Below are 22,756 nucleotides of genomic sequence, written 5' to 3' on the forward strand. Positions count from 1 at the left end.
TCCCAGCAAAAAGCAAACAAGGGCAACCCGTGATGTTGCAGGGTCACTTTTCGATTCTTCCGTTCTAAGCAAGGTGAGGGCTGGGGAGTGCATTTTAGGAAGGAATTGTTCCTTGCCCAGTTTGGCCATCCACTGAACTGCTGTGAGTGGCGCCCTCCATCGGGGCTAGGATGTAGTCTTGGGGTGCGAATGGAAGTTGGAGCGCTAGAGAACGGTCTGCATTCGGAGTCTGGATGCGTTTGGGGAGGTCTAGAAGTGGAATTTAGACAGAAAAATTGGAGTCACTCTGGGGGTTCTTAGGAAAGCCAGCAAACCTGGACCTGGAAAAAAAGCCACTCAATGCAGGATTGTAGTAGCCTAGCTAGGGATAGGGGTCCCCGACAGGGGTCGCCCGTGTCCACGACGCAGCGAAGGAGTAGGGTAGAGCCGCGGGTCCAGCAGAAGAGACCCTAGGAGAGTGGGCGTTAGTCACGCGCCGGTCGCTTGTGGTCTCTGGGAGGACGTTAGTCCTCCAGCGACTGTGAAAGCGCAAGGGCGAGGTCAGCATTTTTAAAGGATTGGGTTAAAACAGCACTGGCCAGGTCTGTAGTTACTGCAACAACGTGGTCACTCGCCAGTTTCAGGAAGCCAGAAGGTGATTCTCTTGGGTCACTCAGACTCCACAAAGTCGGGGGGTCCAGTCTGCTCATGGTGTCGGGTGGATGGACGATAGGAATTACAGACCCCATCGCAGGTTATATCTCTGCCCACCTGAGCGATTAGTGGCTGGCGGGACAGGATGCTTTTCGTCTTCCCGAGCGGAGCGCGCGGCGCGTCCCCGGCATTCCCAGCCTGCGCTTAGGCGCGTCCTCGGGGGAACATCCGTGGGCTCTGTTGAGGTGGGGACAAACACAACATGGTTCTGTGTTTGTAAACTGCAGTTTCAACCATGGTTCCCTCCTTTCTTCCTCCTGGCATTGCCGCTGATGAGGGCGCAGTTCATCCCAAGGCTTCGGAATCTACAATTTTTGCATCGGGTCAGTCCATGGAAGCGAGTATCCAGTTAATTCCAAAGAATATTCCACAGGATTGTCGCAGGGCCCAAGTGTTCCTTTTTCATGGGGAGTGGTGGGAAGAAGGAGGAGCTGAGTGCAAGCGACCATCGCTACACGGAAGGGAGTTGGGGCACTTGGAGTGTGGGACCTTTGCGCATTAAATCCGAGGGAGATCTCTGGAGCCCTGTGAGTAGCAAAAGTGAGGGCTCCTCCTTGCTGTCAGTGCGGCATCCGGGAAAGCCTGGTTCCAGGAGAGTGCCCAAACTCATGAGATTCTCTTGGGGAGTTTTAGGGATATTGAGGAGTTGGAGGGATGAGGTGGGATTCCAGGAAGTGCTGCCAGGGACATTCGTGCACCTTTGGCTCAGTTCCTGGACTTCTAGTCCACTCTTAATTAGCTCCCTGTTTTTCTCATGTGCCTGGCTACCGCGGGGGGGGGGGGGGGGGGTGTGGTTGGGACACCCAACTTGCAGATGTTAACTGGGAAGGAAAGATCTTTCTTGGCCAATAGTAGGGAAGCACCCACCCACTGCTCTTGGATTGTAAAACATGGTCAGTGCCTCCCGCTCTCATCTCTCCATCCAGGTACCTTAGTCAAAAGAGCTGGCCTAACTACCAAATGAATGGATCGAAGTTCTAGCAGGTGGTGAGGGGGAAAGACCAGTTTCTTTTCTGGGGAGTTGGTAGGTGAGCTGTTCGGTAGTGGGGAACAGGGAGAGGCTTTGGTGTTTTAAAGGTATTGTTGGCCAGGCTGTCTTTAAGACAAACACCTGTGACTTTCTCCCAACTGAACATTGAATTTGCACTCCCTTGGCCCCTCCAAGCCATTAAAAAAAAATGCCCTTTAGATCTTTATAATTTAGCTTTCCTTTGAGAACCTACCAACCCACCTACCTTCAAGGGGGCAGGAAAAATGTACACATTTCCCAGATCCTTTGTATAAGTTCTTTCTGCTGCTGGCTAGACTCATTCCTAGGCCAGCATCACATGCAGGGTGTAGGGATGGGCATCTTAGAAAAGCAGGGCAACCACCTATTGCTCTGTAATAGTAACCTAGATCTGTTTAGGTGACAAATTGAGGGTCCTTACACCATGAACCCACACAAACAGTTTGGCTGAGAGATATTACAGACCATATTAAAAATGATGGCCTTTTATAGGTATAAATAACTAGTCCCATGATTCTTGATATAGCAAAACAAAGCCCCAGAGATTCCAAGACCCCTTTCTTTTTCCTCTTTTTTTCAATCAAAAGCTTTGCTGAGTATGCTCATCATATTCCCACTCTAGCTGAGGTGACTTTTTTGTTGTTGTAGTTCTTCTTCCTAGCAATAATACCCCCAATGAACTCTGGGAAGAAACAGGAAGTGTTAACAACTTTGCTGTGAGCTGAACCTAAATACCTGTGATTCAGTTTACTTAATATAATTCATTTTCTAAATAAAAATCCATACATCAAACCCCCAAACTTTCTGGGGCTTACATTTAAGTCTACAACTTTGTGTGCAGATGTCAGAGGAAAAGTTTTTCCTCTTCAAAAAATTTGTTTTGAACAAAATAGGTCTACAGTGGGGTCTAAATACCATCCAGTTTGGATAACATTTTTCTCTCTGTATTTCAGGATTTGGAACTTTTGTGTTTATGTAATACTTCAGGGCTCAAAAGGAAATTTATCTTGTCAGGAAGTAGAAGCCTGGAAAGAACCAAAATGATAGTGAGATCTGTAATTCGGAATACATTTTATGTCCTGTCCCCAAATCTCACACCCATATTGCTTTAATATTAACTTGCTGTCTCTGATCTACAATTGGAAAAAAAAACTTAGGGAAAATTATACGTGCTGCAACAAACTGGAAGGTCATCCCGTGCATTAAATTTGATAGCCTAGGAATGTCTGCCTCATTTATATATAAGGAAAATTGTTGATAGGAGGAGAGAAGTAAAAGTTGGGAGGCGTGGCCTCAAGTTTCAGAGATGGACTGCTGGCTCTTTTGAGCTGTGTGAGCTGGGATGCATGTAGTTAGTGAGCTGAGCCTTCTCAATTACAAAAGGGCATCAGCCTGGAGACAGACTCAGTGATGCCCAGGTTACCATGAGGGACCAGAAACAGAGAGAGACAAAGGCTGTGATGGGGCACACTATGCTGACACGCTCAAACTATGCTTGAGCTTCACATCCCCAAAGTGTAGTAAAACACAACAGGCCTTAGGTGACAGTTGTGTGACGGAAGGCCTGAGAGCAGCTGGTGACTTGTAGGCCACTGGGCAGAAGTAAGTACTGTTTATTGTTCAGTGATGAGAGAGCCACATGAGGCCTTGTTTTGATTTCTGCTCTGAAAAGTAATGCTCAGACCGGGTTTTATGAGGCTTCTTTGAATGCAGCTCATGAAGAAATTAATTCCTGGTTTGATTTGAGTGTACTCATCCCTAGGTATAGAATGGACCTTCCCAGAAAGCACTGTGTGCACCACTCTCCCACACCTGGTGGGGGATTCAGACTGCCTTGGCTAATTTCTGTATTGTATCTCGATGACTAGGGCATAGTGGTAGCCAGTGAGAAAGTGACCACTATTTACTGGGAGACTCAAAGCTTTCTGCCTTCAGTCTTGGCCACTGGACAGTAGATCTTTAGTAAGACCAGGGCATTTTTTTCATAAAAGAATTATTTATTTACTTACTTATTTATTTATCTGATGTATGAGTACACAGTTGCTGTTTTCAGACACACCAGAAGAGGGCACTGGATCCCATTACAGATGGTTGTGAGCCACCATGTGGTTGGTGGGAATTGAACTCAGGACCTCCAGAAGAACAGTCACTGCTCTTGACTGCTGAGCCATCTCTCCAGCACCCGTTCTGTTTCAAGGTTTATTTTTATTTTATGTCTGTGAGTGTTTTACTTGCATGTATGCCTCTGCATCATGTATGTGAATTCTGTGGAGGCCAGAAGAGGGAGTAGGATCTCCTAGGAACTGGAGTTACAGGTGGTTAGCTGCCATGTGGCTGCTGAGGCCCTAGTTCTCTAGGAGAGCAGCAGGTGCTCTTAATTGCCAAGGCATCTTTTCTAACCTTTGGTCAGTTTTTAACCAAAATACTTTCTTACTAAAGTAAGTATTAGCTATGTGTAAATCAGTATGAACGGGATGGCTAATATATTGTATGTTGTAAAGAGAGACTCAGGATAGAACTTTGAGCTTAACAGGGAATGTGGGGTAGTCACACTGTCAAGTCAACTTTCTTCTGAAAAGATGCTGTCTTCTCTCTGGCCAGCCAGTTATGGGAAGGGAGTGAGTTAAAAGAGATATAATATCACTATACATTATAGTTATACTGTATGGGAGATATGACGCCCATGTCAATCAGTCTTTTCATCATTGAGTTAAATACCTGACATATAGGGCTGGGAGGTAGCTCAGTGGTTAAGAGCACTGACTGCTCTTCCAGAGGTCCTGAGTTCAATTCCCAGCAACCACATGGTGACTCACAACCTCTGTAATGGGATCTGATGCCCTCTTCTGGTGTGTCTGAAGAGAGTAACTTCATATTCACATACATAAATAATAATTCTCAGAAAAAAAAAATACCTGACCTACAGGGAGAAAGGCGTCTTTCAGTTCACTGTTTCAAAGGTTTCTATCTATAGTCTATGAGTCTTGTTTTGGGGCCTGTGGTCAGACAAAATATCATGGTAGTGAGTGCATGGGGCCGTCTTTACCCCTCATCATGTATATGCAGGGATAGGGGGCAGGACAAAAGAGAGCTCCCAAGAGCATGACCCCAGTGGCCTAAGTTCTCTTACTAGGCCTTCCCTGTCTCTCCTGTTTCACAGAGACTTTCCAATCGGCTTCACTAGTTGAGAATCAACCCTTGATTATATGAGCCTCCTCCTCATATTGAATATATGAGCCTCCCCCTCATATTGAATATATGCGCCTCCCCGTCATGGGGAGGGGGATCGGTTCATGTACAAACCATGACAACACTAGTGGCTTTCCTTGTATATGATGGATGTTTTACACACTGGCAAAAGAAAGAATACATTGTGTCTTTCTGATTTTCTGGTAAAAAATAGTTTAAAATAGAAATTGTTGGTAGATCATTTGTAAAATAATTTGTACATTGTTAGAACCTGTGTAAGCTAGGGCAAATGTTAGTGTAATGAGTGGAGGAGAGTGGCTTGGAGAGTTGCAATGGGAAGGGATGGGGTTTAAAGATTTTAGGATGCTTATTTATTATCATTATTTTTGTACTCTTAAGCACACACTTGTGTGTGTGTATCCTACATGAAGCCTATTGTTTAACTAATCGGCTTTCTTCCCTCTATCCATCCCTCTCTCCCTCCTCCCCTCCCTCTCTCCATCCTTCCTCCCTTCCTTCCTTTCTTCTTATCAGCTTTTGGCCCAACTTTCTTTAGTGTGCTGTATTGGTTCAACACACATCCAGTAATTTTATGGGGGGAGGGGAATGTAGGGGCTCTGGAAGATTCCTGTGAAACATCAGAAAGGCAGAATGTGACAGTGGTTATCAGTGTGCTTTCTGTGTTGTTCAGATGATCAGACAACCTCCTTTTACTTCAGATGGGCAAATTTTTATTCTGAGAGTTTTTTTTCTCCTACAGTTTTATTTCCTGAGAAAAAGCTATCAGACCGTGCCTTCTCCGATTCCTGGTAAGTGTAGTCGCTTTGCTTTTTTTTCCTCACATTTGATCAAAACTAATACATGCACTGAATCATGTTACTGGAGTCTGGAATTCCAAGTGCAAGTTCCTGCAAGGTCTTCTATTAAGCCTAATTGAAGTGAGCACCAGGTCCCTTTGACAGAGAGCATCCATCTCTGAGGATCTGGAGATGTGTTTGTGAGTGTCATGGATTAATCTGGTTGTTCAGAAATTGTTCTTAATGTAACAGCTGCTGATTTACAGACCTGCTGTTTGCCAGCCACACCTCCCATTCTGTTGTAGTATTCCTTTATCCTTTGTTTTATTATTTTTGAGACAAGATCTCATTCTGTGGCATAGGCTGGCCTTGAACTCCTGGGAATCTTATTGCTTAATCCTTCTTCATCCTGGAATCACAGTTGAGAGCTAGTACAGAGACTGCTTACAGTTCTTCATTGGAGAGACAGAGACAGGGAGAGGGAGAGGGAAAGGGAGGGAGAGAGAGAGGTGGGTGAGGGAGGGAGGGAAGGAGAGAGACAGACAGACAGACACAGAGAGGGGTAGGAGTGAGGGGAGGGAAGGAGAGAGAGACAGGTGCAGAGAGAGTGACACACAAACAGTGCTAGAGAGCGAGCGAGAGTGAGCACGAGTGCTAGAGGACAACTTTGGGAGTTGTCTCAAGTGTTCTTCTGGTTTTTAAGACAGCCTCTCTCATTGTTCTGGGACTTGGATTAAACTAAACTAGCTAACCAAGCAAGCCCCAGGGAACCACTGTGTCTACCTCCTAAGTTCTGAGATTACTAGAGGGTGCCACCATCCTGGACTTCCTCATGTTTGATTTGCAGGCACTTCGTTGACAGGCATCTCCCCAGCCCTCCCTTCAAATATCCTAAGTAGCTAAATGGGAATTTTATTGTGGAACTGTAAATGTCTTATTCTTTTTTCCATTCTGATGTCTGTCTCCAGAAGCTAAGCTACATCTCAGATAAATGAGAGTTTGTTTCCCTTATTTCATAGAAGAGAAGATTGCAGCCTTCTTTTATTCTAGTGCATTCTTTTTCCTTCTCTTTTTGCCCTATTTGAGAAGGCTTCCAGAACAGTCTGCCTGGTTTGCAGCTGAGAGCCCAGTACTTGGAGGGGTTAAAATGTCTAGGATTTCATGTTGGTAAGTGGTATTACTATATCCAGTGTACCAAGCTGGTCTGAACTACAGCCCATGGGCTGAACTTGGCCAAGTACAGCTATGAGTGCAGCCTGACCTGACCCAAAACGTTAACATATATTTGCTTTTCTTGTGAGGATCAATTGTGTGGCTTTTTGGTATGAAGATAGTGGATAACAGTGTCTTCTAGTGGTGTCATGAGGCAGGACAATCTGTGTTCTGCAAATTCCTATATGTTTTCTAAGTTCTTTCTTAAGTAAATTAGGGCGTTTGTATTTACTCCGCATAAATTTTCAGTTTACTTAGTTAAGTCCCCATGCATTTAAATGATATGATCTATTAAAATTTGATGTCTATGCAAATTTGTGTCTTAAACACACAGAAGCCCCCAAACTTGTGTGAATTCCCAGCCAGATGGTGGAGCTCTTCAGACCTGCTTTCTGGTCAGGATTTTAAAGAGGTGGCTCCCAAGGATGGTGTTTATTTTAGTGTTCTGGTTGCCTGCATGAATTGCTTTTGTGTATGTGTTTATATGGTCTGTGTGGGTTGTGAGTGGTATATGTGTTTTTATTGTGTGGATATATGCACTGTGTCCATGTGTGTGCAGATGCACGTGGAGGCAAGTGGTTTGATTTAGAGTGTTTTCTTCATTTGCTCCTCACCTTGAATTTTAAGATAGGATCTCTCACTGAACCTCGAACACACTGGGTCAGCTGTACTTGCTGGCCACCAAGCTCCAGGGATCTGCCACTTCCCACCTCCGTAGTACTGAGACTATAGACCTGGCCTATTATGTAGGTACAGGGGATCCGAACTCATGTCTTCATACTTGTATGGCAGGCACTGTTTTGGCCTGGAAATGTTTCCTTATTGTAAGCTTGGTTGATCTTGTCTGCCAGGAACTGTTGCTGAGCATCTGTCTGGTTTGAAGTTCTCAATTCACAAGCTTCAGCCAGTGTATTGGACCCTGAGTATTAGACTGTGTCTATGCAGTTCAGCACATAGAAAGCTCTTGTCAATTTCTTCGCCTTCCGAATTCTCACGACTGAGTAGCCATTGACTAGTTAACCTTAATTAACTACTATGTAGTTGCATAATGTTAATAGACATTTAATAGACTCACGTACTTTGGATGATACTGTAATTTATTCTTTTTCATACTAGTAGAACATGCAAAATCTCATATTTGGAGTTTGTGCATTGTGTCAGAACCAAGGAAACCATGTCTGTGCAAATTAAAAAACTTAAGTTTCTTCTTGGGCCAGACTTGATGGTGCCCATCTTTAATCCCAAGACTCAAGAGGCAGAGGTTGGTGGATATCTGAGTTTGGGCCAACCTGATCTGCATAGTGAGACTATGTCTCAAAAAAAAAAATCTTTTAGATTAATCAAGTGAGGGAGAGAAACGCTCAACTGTTGTGTGAGCAGGAGAAACAGAAGGGGACTGCCCTCTCCTCTCTTCTCCCCTCCGTAGCCCTCCCCTTTCCTCCTTCCCTCTCTCTGTCCCTCCCTCCCTCCTTCCCCTCCTTTCTCTCTCTCTCTCTCCCTCCTTCCCTTCCTCCCTCTCCCTCCCCCTTCTCTTTCTCTCTCTCTCTTTCCTTTCCTCCTTCCTCCCCTTCCTTCCTTCCTTCCTTCCTTCCTTCCTTCCTTCTTTCTTTCTTTCTTTCTTTCTTTCTTTCTTTCTTTCTTTCTTTCTTTCTTTCTTTTTTTCTATTTCTTCTGCTTGATCCTATGTCCAGATTTCATCCTTTGTGGCTTGGACACAGATTCCTGGCACAAGGAGCCCTAATTTGGTACACTGATGCCAAATCCTCTTGAATGCAGGTTGAATTTCCTAATTCAAAAATCTGAAATGCAAAATGCTCTGAAATTGAAAACCTTTAGAGAACTGAAGGGGCTTTGCATGTGGAAAAATCCACACCATGAAGTTCCGTTTCAGGTTCATAGTGTTAGCAACCTTGTAAAAAAGCTAGGAATGGCTGGGCAGTTGTGGCACATGCCTTTAATCCCAGCACTTGGGAGGCAGAGGCAGGTGGATTTCTGAGTTCGAGGTCAGCCTGATCTACAGCGTGAGTTCCAGGACAGCCAGGATCATACAGAGAAAACCTGTCTCGAAAAACCAAAAAACCAAAACCAAAACCAAAACAAACAAACAAATAAATAAAATAAAAAAAAATGTAAAAGCTAAGCATGGAGGCACCTACTGGAGATCCCAGCCAGCACTGGGAGACTTAGACATTGTGAGTTATAGATCAGTCTTGGCTGAATACTCAACAGTGTTTAAAACAACAACAAAAATCCTCTGATATCAACTAACTTCAGGCTCTGCGTAGCAAGTGTTCATGTAAGAAAAACGATAAATTTCATACTTACACTTGGCTGTCTATCATTATGTTTTGTATTTTTATCCTCTAAACTCTGAGAAAAAAATACGAAACCCTTTTGGCCCTAAGAATTTTAGTTAAGGGAATCTCAACTTATAGTGGTATTTAGCTGGGTAGTTCACAGTCTTATCTTTCTTTAATAGTAAATAAATAACTTGTAACTAACTATCTGATAAATGAATAGTTTATTTATTTTTTAAAAAAATTATTTATTTTATTTTATGTATATGAGTACACTGTTGCTGTACAGATGTATTTCATGTAGTGGTTGGGAGTTGAATTTTTAGGACCTCTTCTTGCTCCGGTCAACCCTGTTTGCTCTGGGCAGCCCTGCTTGCTGTGGCCCAAAGATTTATTTATTATTATAATTAAGTACACTGTAGCTGTCTTCAGACACACCAGAAGAGGGCAACAGATCTCATTATGGGTGGTTGTAAGCCACCATGTGGTTGCTGGGATTTGAACTCAGGACCTTCAGTAGAGCAGTCAGTGCTCTTATCCACTGAGTCATCTCGCCAGCCCAAAATGAATGTTTTTTTATTGATTTAAGTTTTATTGCATTATGATGAGAAAAGATACATAATTTCAATTTATCTGAATTTGTTAACATTTAAAAACATATTTTAAGTAAATAGAATTACATCACATTCTTCTTTCCCTTTCAATACCTGCCAAACCTTTTGTTTTTATCATATTCTTTAAAATTTATAAAATATTGTAACAGTAAAAATGAACATTATAGAAGTTGTTTGATATAAAACAATAATCAATTCAACAGTATTACTGAAAATACATATTTTTCTCAATATAAGTTTTAAGTATTTCCAAATATATTAACTGTATGATATTTTAAAATAATATTTAGTTTTTTTAAAATGAACATAAATAGATAAAGTCTTTGTTTGTTTGTTTGTCTGTTTTGTTTTTAGTAGAGCTTAAAGTCTTGGCTCTTACTGTGGTACAAATCCAAAATAAGAACAATTTTTAGACATTGGAGTTCATTGTAATAAGGGTGTACTTCAATGACCCTCCCATCACCAAAGGATTTTACCTCCATTGTAGTTGTTCCTTTTCATAGAAGGCTGTTCTAGTCACATTCCTGTTGCTGTGATAAAATTTCCTGGCAAAAAAGCAACCTAGGGAGAGAAAGGGTTTTATTTGTCTTTTAATCCAAGGTTATACAGTCCACCATTTTAGGGAAGGAACTTTGAATGGCTAGTCACAGTGCATTCACAGTGAAGAGCAGATAGAAATGAATCTTTGCTTGCATGTCGGCAGCTCAATTTCTCCATGCATGTACGTACAGTTCAGGACCCCCTTGCCTAGGGAGTGGTGCTGCCCACAGTGACTTGAGTCTTTCCACATCTATTAGTTGAATTAAGATACGTTTGTGTAGACAGGCCCAAAGGCCAACCTAATGAAGACAATTCTTTACTGAGATTCTTTTCAAGGTGATTGATTCTCCATTGTGTCAAGTTCATGCTTAAAGCTAACTATGACAGAGGCTTACTTTTAAATTTTTGGTTAATTATTTTTGTGACATGTGCGTGTGTGCATATGTGTGCAGATGCATGTGTGCTTGTGGAGGGCTTAGGTTGACAATTCAGTGTCTTGTATTTTGACACAGCCACTCACACTGAACCTGGGTCTCACTGATTCTGGTAGACTGGCTGGTCACTCAGTCCTGGGATAATAGGCACTTCCTATTTGATTTTGTTTTATGTGGATCCTGGGACTTGAACTCAGGCCCTTGTGCTTGCATATCCCTAGCCTGGGAGGCTCAGTCTATTTTGCAAATGTCCTGCTGTAAGCATCTGACTCTGTTTACTTTATAGCTCCATAGCATACATTGTTTGAGGATTGAGTTAAGGAGGTCCTTTAAACTCAGTGAATTAGAGACAAAATGTGACCGTGGGAGGTAGGAGCTGGCCCCAGCCCTAGTATTTTCTCCTGAAATCCCTGCTATTTCTAACATATCTTATTTCCCAGTATTGGGGTATGAATCTGATTGCAAAAAATTAGCATTTCTTATGCTGGGGCAGGAATTTGTGTCAGATTTCAATCTATTTAGAGCAAAACCAATGAAGTCTGGTTGAAAAATGGAGAGTAAATTGCTGTCTTAATCAAGGTAAGTCAAACTCCGATCGGATGGTAGATGGTACCATCCCACGGACCTTCTGCCCCAGACAATCAGTCTATCTCACTTGTTGATGGGAGGAGGCAGGGCTTGTCTGTTCTCTGGAAGGCTGAGCATTGGCTGGTGAAAGCTCGAAGTGACACAGTTAGTCAGGCATTATTAGCAGAATGAGCCTGGTGACAAGGTCCAAAATAAATAAAAGGGATGACGGGAGCATCCGACCACCGCCCGGCACTTAAAGCTGCTCTGCATCTTTATGCCACTTGCAGAAGCGCAGAAGCCATCTCCCTAGTCTCTAGTGATCCCCAGCTATTTGCATGTAGCTTTTTAGGAACATGAAAGTTATGATTTTTCAGATCAAATTTTGGTCCTAAACTTGGCTGTACTTCCTTAGATGCCTTTGAGATTTTCCTCTTGGATTGGAATCAGATTCCAAGGTTTCCTGAGCTCCTTTTGGAAGTCCTAGCATGTGGAGTGACGTAGCTGCGATTCAGACATGAGGCCTCACTCAGTGTAAATCTTTGCATTTTATTTACTACCTGGAAAAAAATTATTTTTCTTTTTTCTTTCTGAGGAATAAAATAAATAACCTCAAGACAAACACAAGTATAAAAAGAGCTTTTAGAGAATAAAGTTTGTGGAAGTTGATAGTGGCCAGAGAAGAAGCAGAGGGCCTGATCCTGATGGTAGGGTGTTTTTGTTTTTGTTTTTGTTTTTGAGACAGGATTTCTCTGTACAGCCCTGGCTGTCTTGGAACTCTCTCTGTAGACCACGCCTGTCTCTGCCTCCCAAGTGCTGGAATTAAAGTGGTGCCACCATGGCCCTGCCCTGGTAGTAGTTTAAGAAGGCGAAGATTTAATTTAATTTTTAAAAAGAGGTGTAAGATAAAAGGAGAAATGAAGGCGGTCTAGCCTTAGAATGCATGAATATTGGAATGAAAGAGAAAATGAAGTTGAGGAAATTAGCTATAATTCCATAAAGTGTCCTAGAGTCAAGGAAATTGGCAGAAGCCAGCAGGTACCTCCATGCCCTCAAATAGATTGCCATAAGACATTGTGGTGACATTCCTGAGCCTCCAAAGGCCAGAATGTCAGGTGACATCCAAGCCCTGGAGGGTAGAGGCTGGCAGACCATGGAGGGATGCCCTCACTTTTGAAGATATGTGTTTTTCTAACTGAAGATTAAAACTTTTTTTACATTAAATTTTTTATGTGTTCGAGTATGCAGGTGTGTGTGTGTGTGTGTGTGTGTGTGTGTGTGTGCGCGCGTGCACGCACGTGTGCGCGCAGTGCTTTGTGCGCACTTGCCGGCCGCAGAGTGTGACGGTCTCTCCTTCCAGCAGTAGATCCCTGAGATTGACCTCTGTAGCTTTTAGACTTGGTGGCAGTTGCTTTTATCTTGCTAGCCACCAATTTATGATATCTTTATCCACCTGAGGGATTAGGGTAAATATGTGAGGGCACTGAAAACATTTTCAGCCAGACCAGGCCTGGCACATTCTATACTCAATCCTTTTCCTAGGGAGCTGTTACAGAGGGTGTGCTGCATCAGCAACAGGGAGAAGCCAAAAGACAGCTGCAGATGCTGTAAAAAGAGGAGAGGAAGTGAAACCTCTACACAAGACCAGTCCAGTTAGGACAAGCTCCAGTGTAGCCTGGAGTAGACAAAATGGTACAAATGGCCACCGCCACAAATGGTAGTTAATAGTGTTTGTGTACTTAATTTATTCCTTTATTTTGTATATCTGTATGTATGTATGTATATGTTATGTATATGAATATGCATGTGGAGGACATAGGTTAACACTAAATTTCTTCCCCTATCACTCTTATTTTTTTTTTGAGACACACCAGCTCACTGAACAAAGAGAGAGAGAGAGAGAGAGAGAGAGAGAGAGAATACTTATTGGCTAGACTTGCCTGAGCCCTCACAAGTGCTGGGGTTACAGATGCCTGCTGCCCGACTTCCTTCTTTTTTAAAATCTCCTGGTTTAGGTCCTCCTGCTTGCTTCCAGGCACCTTGCAGGTGGAACCACCTGTCTCCCTAGCCACCCCATTCTTTGTTTTATTATTAATTACACTTCTGTTGGCTTCTTTATGCACTTCAGAGTGAGCTCAGGCAATGGGTGATCCATGTTCTATTTTTCTTTCGAAATTTAAATGTCTCAATGAGCACATCAGTGTGCACTGGCGTTTGCAATGTGAATGGTCTTTTCAGGAAAAAAAATTTACCCACTTGATAATAATCCTAAAACAATACCCTGCCAATAGACAGCCATTTTTTCTGTTCTCAAAGTATTGTTACAACATCCGAGAACACTCTCTCTATAATGTTAGATGAAAATTGGGTTAGATTCTGAATTTTTTATAAACTTACAAAAATATGCACCAAGAAACCATTTTGAGAAGGTAGAGACGCATGCAAGTTATTTTTCCCTAGGGTAAGGGTTAAAAGTGACTTTTGTCTACTGATTTATTTAATTTTATTATACCCAGATTTCTGTCAAGATTGCGCCTACACTTTATGTAGGAAAGAAAGTGCAAACATTGTTGAAAACCTGAGAAAGAAAGAATGGGACATGCCATTTGCCAAAGAAGTGGTTTTTGGCCATGTATAAGGGTACAAAGAAAGTAAGGTTGGAGGGCCTGTGGTGGTTGCTGACTGGGGAAGAGGCTTGCTGGGCAAGCATGAGAACCTGAGCTCGATCCCCAGAACCCTCATAAAACTGTGCTTATAATCCTGCCTTGGGGGAGGTGGAGACAGGCAGAACCCTGACTCTCACTAGGCACCTCTGACACCTGTCTTCTATGTTTGGCTTCTAAACACATGTACATTAACTTCCACATACCTGTACACACACACACACACACACACACACACACACACACACACACGCACGCACATGCATGCACACATACATATACAGAGAGAAAAAGTCTTGGTGTTGTGAGGTTTAATTCTTCCGCTCATCTTGGGGACTTTATCTTTGCTTGCCTATGTTGTTCCCTTTGGGTTCTATTTAAAATGATCCATTTGGTACATTTACGTCAATGTCTGACTTATAGACTACTCATCAATGATGTCTTGTGATCTAGGAATGAATACAGTGCTGAATCACTGCCGAGTCACAAAGACTTCATCAACAACCCCCATTTGATAAGTGCCACAGAAAGCCACTGATTCCCAAGTTATAATTAGGTACACTTAAGGACTTTTCTCTGCTTTACAGAGCAGCATTGTATCCAACAACATTTTTCTGGTGGGATGCATTTTTTTTTTTGAATTTACAAATAAATGAGAAAAGTAAGTAGTTGTAGTGTAAATAAAATAGGTTGGTTTCTAAGATTGCTTCTCCATTGACATTGTCTGATGTCAACGCCAGCATACTCAGTAACCGGCTGGTCTAGTACTAGAGAAAGCGCGTCAAGTGCTGCTAGTAGAAGGAAATGGGATCATTTGCAAGTTTCTTAGGCTTTGAAATCCCTATGTTCTCTTTTAACAAGCTTGACATTATTAAATAAAATGAATAGTTTGAGAGAGCCAAGAATTGGTGGTGGCTTAGGCCGAGTTCCAAGGTCTCTCATATGTGGCGTCCCAGAACTTGATGTCTAGGGCACAGCTATTGGACTCGTGGATATTTGAGTTTGTGTGTGCATGCGTGCGTGCGTTGGTGGGTGTGTCCTTCCGCCGGTCCATCTGTCCGCCTGCCTGCCTGCTAGTCTCTCTGTCTTGTTGGTTCTTTTGTTTGTTTATTTAGTTGCGAGCTTTTTTTGATTGCACAATGTGTGGTGGGCGGTTGAACTGAAGGTTTTTCCCTGCCTTGGAGTTGGACTTTGGTTCTCCACACTCAAGGCTGCTCAGTACCTGTGCTCTCCATGTGTGTCTGGCAGTTCTTTTTCTGGATTCTTTGCTTTATATAACTATGTCTACAATGGAACCGGCATCCTAAAGTTACCACAATAAAACCTCCTTCTCCAGCATCACATGATCTTTTGAGTTTGGTCACCAGGAAAAGTCCAAGTCTGCTCACAGCAGATCCTAATGAGCCGTGCAACATCAAACCTCCCAGGGAGTGTTTTCAATTTGTAAAGTTCCTAGGAGTTTCTTCTTCGCTCCTGGGTGAGTCCACTCTGAGTTCATTCTACTCTGTAGCTAGCCCCCTGAACTCACAGAATAGGGTAGCCTGTGAGCCCAAGGGGTCTGCTTGTCTCAGCCTCTGCAGCGCTGGGATTGTGTAAGTGCCCGCACTTGGTTTTTCTTTTAAACTCTGTCTGGGGATTGCTTAGAAGCAAATCCTAAAGCGTGTAAGGCAAGGGCCTTATCTCCCCAGCTCCAGATATTTAAATATCAATTTGCTGTAATTAATCCTGTGGAACACGCCCATGATCCATTTGAGTACTTGGGCCTCAGAGGGAGGAGATTCAGGAATTCAGTGTGATTCTTGGCTCCATAGAAGGTCTGAGACTAACCTGAGCTATCGGAGACTCTGTCTCAAATCTTTCTTTCCCCCAACCTCTAAATGCTGAAATTAAAATCCAGATTTTACTTAGTTACACTGGCTATATTTCGTGTGCTCAGTAGCCACGCGGAGCTTGTGAGCATCACCAGACATGTATGGAAAGTTCCTTTGGGTTTGCCCTTCTGGTTTTAGGTAGGTTTTGTAATCACATCCAAGGAGTGCCCTTCCCAACTCATTTTCTCCCCTACAAAACTTTGGTTAACTCATGCTAGAGTCAGTATTCTGTAAGTACACCCCAAATAGAGAGAAGAGGCAGAGGGAGACTAAGGGGGAGAAGGTTTATTGTATTAAATGTGATTCAGATCAAATGATAGCCTGATTGAGAAAATACCTAATTAATACTAAAGAGGCATCATAGATTCTCAGCCTTTTGGAGTTGAAAAGGCTCTTTGATTGCATGTAATCAAACTTCTTCTTTAACTGATGAGAAATGTGTGGCACAGAAAGGTTAATTTATGTCCCACAGCTTGATAATGGCTTGGTTACTCCATATTCAAGTTAATGGTTCCTTTCGCCCAGCCAAGGCGACTTTTGCGCTAAGTTCCCATACTCCAGTTCTGTGGTTCCTCTGCCTCCAAAGCCCAGGAGCCAGTCCTGTTGCCATAGCTTAGAGTAATAAAAGGAAGCTCCCCTTTAGATGTGCAGTTTGCTGAACTTTCTTTATCTAGCTTTGGAAGAAGAATTCTGCCATATTTTAATAGACATCTTTAACTTTGGTGTTGAAATTAGAGTTTGTTTAAAAATAGGAGCCAAAAAGGGATGGGAGCATAGCTTCATGGAGGATTTACAGATAAGGACACACACACACACACACACACACACACACCAAAAAGGAAATATGCTTCCTTCTAAAAATATCTCTTTTTGCGGGTTGGAGGTGAGAGCATTGTTGTTAATAAAAGGATTTGCTTTTCAAAATATCCTGTTATTAGCCAGGCATGGCCAACAATGCCTGTCTGTGATCAGAGGTTCAGGAGTTCAAAACTAGCCTTGGCTACTTAGAGTTCGAGGCACATCTAGGCCGTATGAGATCCTGCATTAAAAAGTAACAACACCCAGCCTGGTCTACAGAGTGAGCTCCAGGACAGCCAGAGCTACACAGAGAAACCCTGTCTCGAAAAACAAACAAACAAACAAACAAAAAAGTAACAACAAACAAACATTTAAGCAAAATGTTTGTATGTGTCTTTTATTTTTGTTTTTGCTGATAGATAGGGTGGCGCTCACAGCCTCCCCCATCTAGGGAGGACTTAAGCAGTAAGCCAATCTTCAGCTTGAAATAAATGGTGCATCATCTTTATTTTGCTAAGCTTAATGGATCAATCAGCTGTCACCAGTAAGACTCGACCTCCCATCCCATTTAAACTAAAATAGTCTTTAAGAGAGGAAAGTAAATATAAATTTTTGTGAGAGTAGTCCACCATTCTTATGTTTAATAGGCTTTCCCCAGAACTATCTATTTTCATAGGCTACATTAGTGTCTGAGAGCTGGCTGCGTAGCGATTTGGATTTATTGTAGCGGCGTCAGTGGCTGCATGCTGTGAAAAGATGGAGTTTTGTTAGGATTATTTTTACCCCGTTCTGTTCGATTATGCCTTTCAGATATGTCTTAAGCTTGTTTTCTTTACTCCTGTTTCAACTTTCCCCTCTACTCATTGACTGCACTTACTTGTTTTGAGTCTGCTCCTCTGTCAGTCAGCTTTTCATTGCTGCAACAAAATCCTTGAGGAAAACAAACAACAAATAAACGAATGAAATAAGGCGAGGGGCTGTCTAAAGTTAGGGTCTTACTGCTGTGAACAGACACCATGACCAAGGCAACAATTAATTGGGGCTGGCTTACAGGTTCAGAGGTTCAGTCCGTTATCATCAAGGCAGGAACATGGCAACGTCCAGGCAGGCATGGTGCAGGAGGAGCTGAGAGTTCTACATCTTCATCTGAAGGCTGCTAGCAGAAGACTCACTTCCAGGCAGCTAGGATGAGGGTCTTAAGCCCACACCCACAGTGACACACCCACTCCAACAAGGCCACACCTCCAAATAGTGCCACTCCCTGGGCTGAGCATATACAAACCATCACAGGAAGGGAGTTTCATTCTGGCTCACAGTTTCATGGTGTGTGCTAAGAAGGTGAAGGCCCAAGGTTGTCCAGGTGCACACTTGGCCCTTCTCCATCTTACCTGAGTCAGGGTATCACAGGCAAACCCAGAACCTTCCAACATGGTTTCTCCTGCTAGCCTGCTTCGTCTGATTTCCCTTTTCTCCACTTTATGAGGCTATAGTTCTGAGCATTTGCCATCCCACCCAGCGCTTGTGTGGACTCCGGGTATCTGAACTCCATCCTCATGAGTACCTGGCAAATGCTTTAGCAACTGAGCCATCTCCCCAGCCTTTGATTGATAGATCGATTGATCGATTTGTATATCATCTATCTATACATCTGTCTGTCTGTCTATCTATCTATCTATCTATCTATCTATCAATCTATCTATCATCTATCTATCTGTCGACTGTGTGTCCATCTGTCCGTCTGTCGGATCATCACTGATGTTTGCTTCATAAAACGTATGCCTCTGCGCTCAGAGAATATTGACTGGAAAAGAGATAATCCAGTTGTTTGGAGGTGCCTTGAGTTTTTGATTGTTCTGTTTGCTTTTATTAGTGAGCAAGATGCCTAGATTATTGCTTAATGAGCCATGTCAGGTGCTTTTATACTTTCTAGTCTAAAGCAGGCCTTTTCTTCCTTTGTATTTTGATTGAGAAATAGCCTGGGCTCTTCCCAACAGTGCATTTTGATGCAACAGGTAGGTAAATAAATGTCCAGGGATTACATCTCCGTCCTGGGTGCCTGGCGCTTTTCCAGCCTCTTTCCAGTGACCGGAGCTGTTTTCACATTTCCTGTGAGTCTGCTGTGTGTGTGTGTGTGTGTGTGTGTGTGTGTGTGTGTGTGCTATACATATGTGCTTGTATGTTCTGTGTGCCTGTACTGTATGTGAGTCTGTGCCCTGTATATGTGTGTGTGTGCATGTGTAATATGTATATGCTTGTGTGTGTCTGCTGTGTGTGTGTGTGGTATATATGTATTTGTATCTATATCTGTGCTGTATCTGAATCTGTGCTGTGTGTGTGACATTTATGTGCATGTGTGTGTTGTGTGTGTCTGTGCTATGTGTGATATATAAGTGCTTGTGTGTCTGTATATGCTTGTGTGCTGTATGTGACTCTGTGCTTCTCTCTCTCTGTGCGTGTGTGCGTTCGTGTACACACGCACCCCAGCATATGTGTGAAGGAGGTGATATTCTTGGACCACTCACCAATATGTGAGCCATACATTATTCCACTGCTAAACATACACATATCATATTCATTTTCTTGTCTAGCTTTGCCATTTTGCTGACTTTGTTTTTTACCCACATGTGAAGTAAAGAACACATTGAATTATACATATATATGGGCATATAAATAAAATTATATATATATCTTAACAGTTTATACGTGATACAATGTGTAATTACATATAGATTAAAAAGTATTTTTAGAGAGGATGCATGTGCCCCAGGCTGATGGACCACCATCATGGACTGTATTTGTTGGTGAAAACGTGTCCATGTTAGTGTTACTAACGGCCTCTAGAGAATAGCTAGCTTTGCTGTGCTGTGACCTTTGTTGTTGTTGGCGCTGTGTAGAGATGCGATGGGCTGTTTGTTCTGATTCTTGGTATTTCTAGTTGGCAACTACATTCCCCCTCTTCTGAAGTGTTAGGAGTTGGTGTGAGGGTTCTGTAACCGTGGGGAGCTACAAGAGTTGACATGATGAATCTGATTAGAGGGCTCTAATCTTCTGTTTTTGCTTGTCCTTATATAGCTCCCTGGAGGATGAATTAAGGGAATAGGAGGCAGAGCCACCAGCATGGAGAGATATTTGCCAGTTTCGAAGAAGCGCAGCTCATCCTCCTCTTTTGAAAAGATAACCAGCCCAGCAAATGGGAATGAGAATCTTGACTCAGGTAGGATACGGCGTATTGGAGTTTTCCGAAACTTTGCTTATTGGCCAGTCTTTTCTTGAGATGCTCAGGAAACACTGGGGACATGTTTGTAGGTCTCATGGCATTTGCTGTCCCACCCAAGCCCCACGATACAGCACAGGTACAGCAGCTTTCAAGTTACAAAGGATTTGAGTCAGTAGTAATATTGATGATACAAGACAGAGGGGCCTAGGTTACAGTGGGGTGACCCAGCACATCTAAATCTCGGTGCCTTCTGCTGGTACATGTCTGTAGGTATCTGTGCTGTCACAACAGACGTCATGGGGCTCTCATGCTTAGTGACTGTACATTCCTCAGTGCTACCCATCAGTGGCCTCTCAGGTTGGTTTCAATGAGAAATGTGGAACTGTGAGAGAAGACATTACTGGCACACTCTCCAAAGCAGCAAGCGTGTCTTTGGAAAGTATGTAGTATGAAAGAAATTTAGGTCGTGTGAGTTTGTGTGATATAATTGGATAAAACAAAGCAAAGAAAAAAAATAAAAAACCCCCAGATTGTTTTTAATTGGATTTTAATATTTAATGAATTTATAAATGCATCTCAAAATATTTATGCACTGGTTTATTTTAAAAGGATACTTTTTTTTTCTGAAAGTAGAATTGCATGATTTATATATATCAGCAAATTAAATAAGAGCAAGAGAGCCCTATGAATCATTAATATTTGCTACAGTGAACTTATACAAAATGTTGCCCATTAATTGAGAGGGAGAGTTGACCATTGTCTAATGAAATTACCAAGTTTGTCCTCACTCTGAAATAATGAACTGCGTGCGTGCGTGCGTGCGTGCGTGCGTGCGTGGTCACTCATGTGGTATGCCATGGTTACACGTGGAGGTGAGAGCCACAGGGCAAGTTGCAGGAGAATTGAACTGTCTTCAGACTTGCGAGCAAGCACCTTTACCTGCTGAGCCAGCTTGCTGGCTCACACTAGTCAATGATGGAGTAAAAAACTGCTTGCTATTGACGTTAGTAGGTCAGATCTCTCTGTTCTATGAAGGTCTGTTGCGTGGAAAGCACTTCACTGACTGGGGTGTCTCCCTAGCCACACTTGTTTTTCCGTATGATGCTGCAGATTGAACCAGGGGCTCTGAGAATTGCCAAGCAGGTGCTGCTCTAGTTGTCTCCACCCACCATCCTTTTTTCTGTCTGCAGAGTGAAGTAATCTTACAGTCTTACACTTTGGAAGTTCCTTAGGCATTGCCTGGATTTTTGTAGTGCATCCTCGGCTGCGCTGGCCTTTCTGGGGGCGGTGTCATTTTCAGTGATAAGTTTTCCTTTTCACGCAGCTGCCATATTTCTCCCTAGCGTAAGTAGATTCTGAAGCTCATTACGGATAATCTACTGTCAGGAAATTATTCTTACTGACAAGTTCTTCAGGACGATATTAGAGTCTGGGGGATTCCAGGCTGAATGAGCATCGTAGATGCTCATTCATGATTTGTACCTTACTCTTGAGTAGTAGTGGATGGTTTAAATCACACACGATGCTGTGATCTTTAACATTAAGATTTCTACATAATTCTAAGTTATGTTTGTAGTTTGCAGCTCCTGACCCAGGTCTTTCTTGTTGTGCTCTGGGCTTACTTGTCCCTGTTTCTTAGTATTTCATTATGTCCTTGAGATAAGGAGTCTTTTTTTTTTTGAGGCAGGGTTTCTCTGTGTAGCTCTGGCTATCCTGGAACTCACTCTGTAGACAAGGCTGGCCTCGAACTCAGAAATCCACCTGTCTCTGCCTCCCAAGTGCTGGGGTTAAAGGCGTGCGCCACCACCGCCCGGCTGATAAGGAGGCTTTGACAGTGCTACCATTTCTGTAGATTGAATTAAAATTTTTGTGTGTGAATTTCAAACACAAGTACAATGTATTTTCATCATACCTCCATTTCTAGCTTGTTCTATGTTCCCTCATTGTCCCTCTCAAATTTATGTCTTCTTTCTCCATAATTATTGTTGCTATACCTATATACGCTATGGAGGCCCATTAGTGTTGCCTATATATACTTGAGTGTCGACCTGACCACTTGGGCATGGGGAAGTTATCAGGGAGGGTTGTCCCAGAAACAGACAAAATAGCCATCCACTGTCTGTGACTCTTCACCTGGGGGTAGGGCCGTACTCTTCCTCCTCCATACTGGGATGTTGACTGGTGTGGTCTTGTGTGGATGAGCATATTGTCAGGAGTTCATGGGTGTAACATAGTGCCACAGGTTTTAAAAGTGAGTCTAAAACTTTATAGACTAAAAAGAGCAATTCTGTAAATCACATCTAGGTTTGAACATTAAAACAGATAACATATCTTAAAGATGAGGACACTGGATGCCAAGGTCAAGTTGCTTGGGCGTGGTGTATTGGAAGCACCCATACTGAAGTTGGGGCACCGATGTCATTCATCCCGACTCCACCGCCCTACAAATCAGATTCCCTTTTCTTCTTTCTCCCGGCTCTTCTCTATTTGTTACGTGTCAGACACATGATGGCATCTCCTTAGCCATAATGCTAACCGTGTGAGGGGTTGAGACAAGGAGACTGTGTGCTTGAAGCCAACCTGGGTTACAGGGGCAAGATTACGCCGAGACCTTGCCGGCCGAGACTTTGTCTCCAGAGTTGTATAAACAGGGCTGGAATACATAGCTCACTGGTAGAGCCATTGTTTAGCTCGTGTGAGATATGTGAGGCCCTAGATTCAGAGGGAGAGGAGGCTGCGGAGAAGGAGAGAGGAGAGAACACAAGTGAGTCTCTATAGCTCTCCCCGGAGGAAACGATTTTGCTTGATGATCAAGAGACAGAAAGCTAGTCGGGTGGCTTCAGTGTGCTCCCCTC

At 42.9% G+C, this 22,756-nt stretch overlaps 1 protein-coding gene across 3 annotated transcripts in view; it reads left to right on the plus strand.

The window, feature by feature from the left end:
• The window catches only part of Sfmbt2 (Scm like with four mbt domains 2), a 229,444-nt gene that overhangs the window by 3,940 nt on the left and 202,748 nt on the right, over positions 1-22,756 (plus strand). For 2 of the 3 annotated variants that reach the window (XM_031358425.1, XM_031358427.1), the window contains exons 2-3: positions 5,652-5,700; positions 19,757-19,898. In XM_031358425.1, coding sequence (XP_031214285.1) covers positions 19,802-19,898 — 97 coding nt within the window. In that variant the 5' untranslated portion in view covers positions 5,652-5,700; positions 19,757-19,801. Of the gene's footprint in view, positions 1-424; positions 635-5,651; positions 5,701-19,756; positions 19,899-22,756 lie in introns of those variants that run through there. The other variant, XM_031358426.1, reaches the window with a different exon arrangement.

This window comes from Mastomys coucha, unplaced genomic scaffold (assembly GCF_008632895.1).
Source record: "Mastomys coucha isolate ucsf_1 unplaced genomic scaffold, UCSF_Mcou_1 pScaffold7, whole genome shotgun sequence".
Lineage (NCBI taxonomy): Eukaryota > Metazoa > Chordata > Mammalia > Rodentia > Muridae > Mastomys > Mastomys coucha.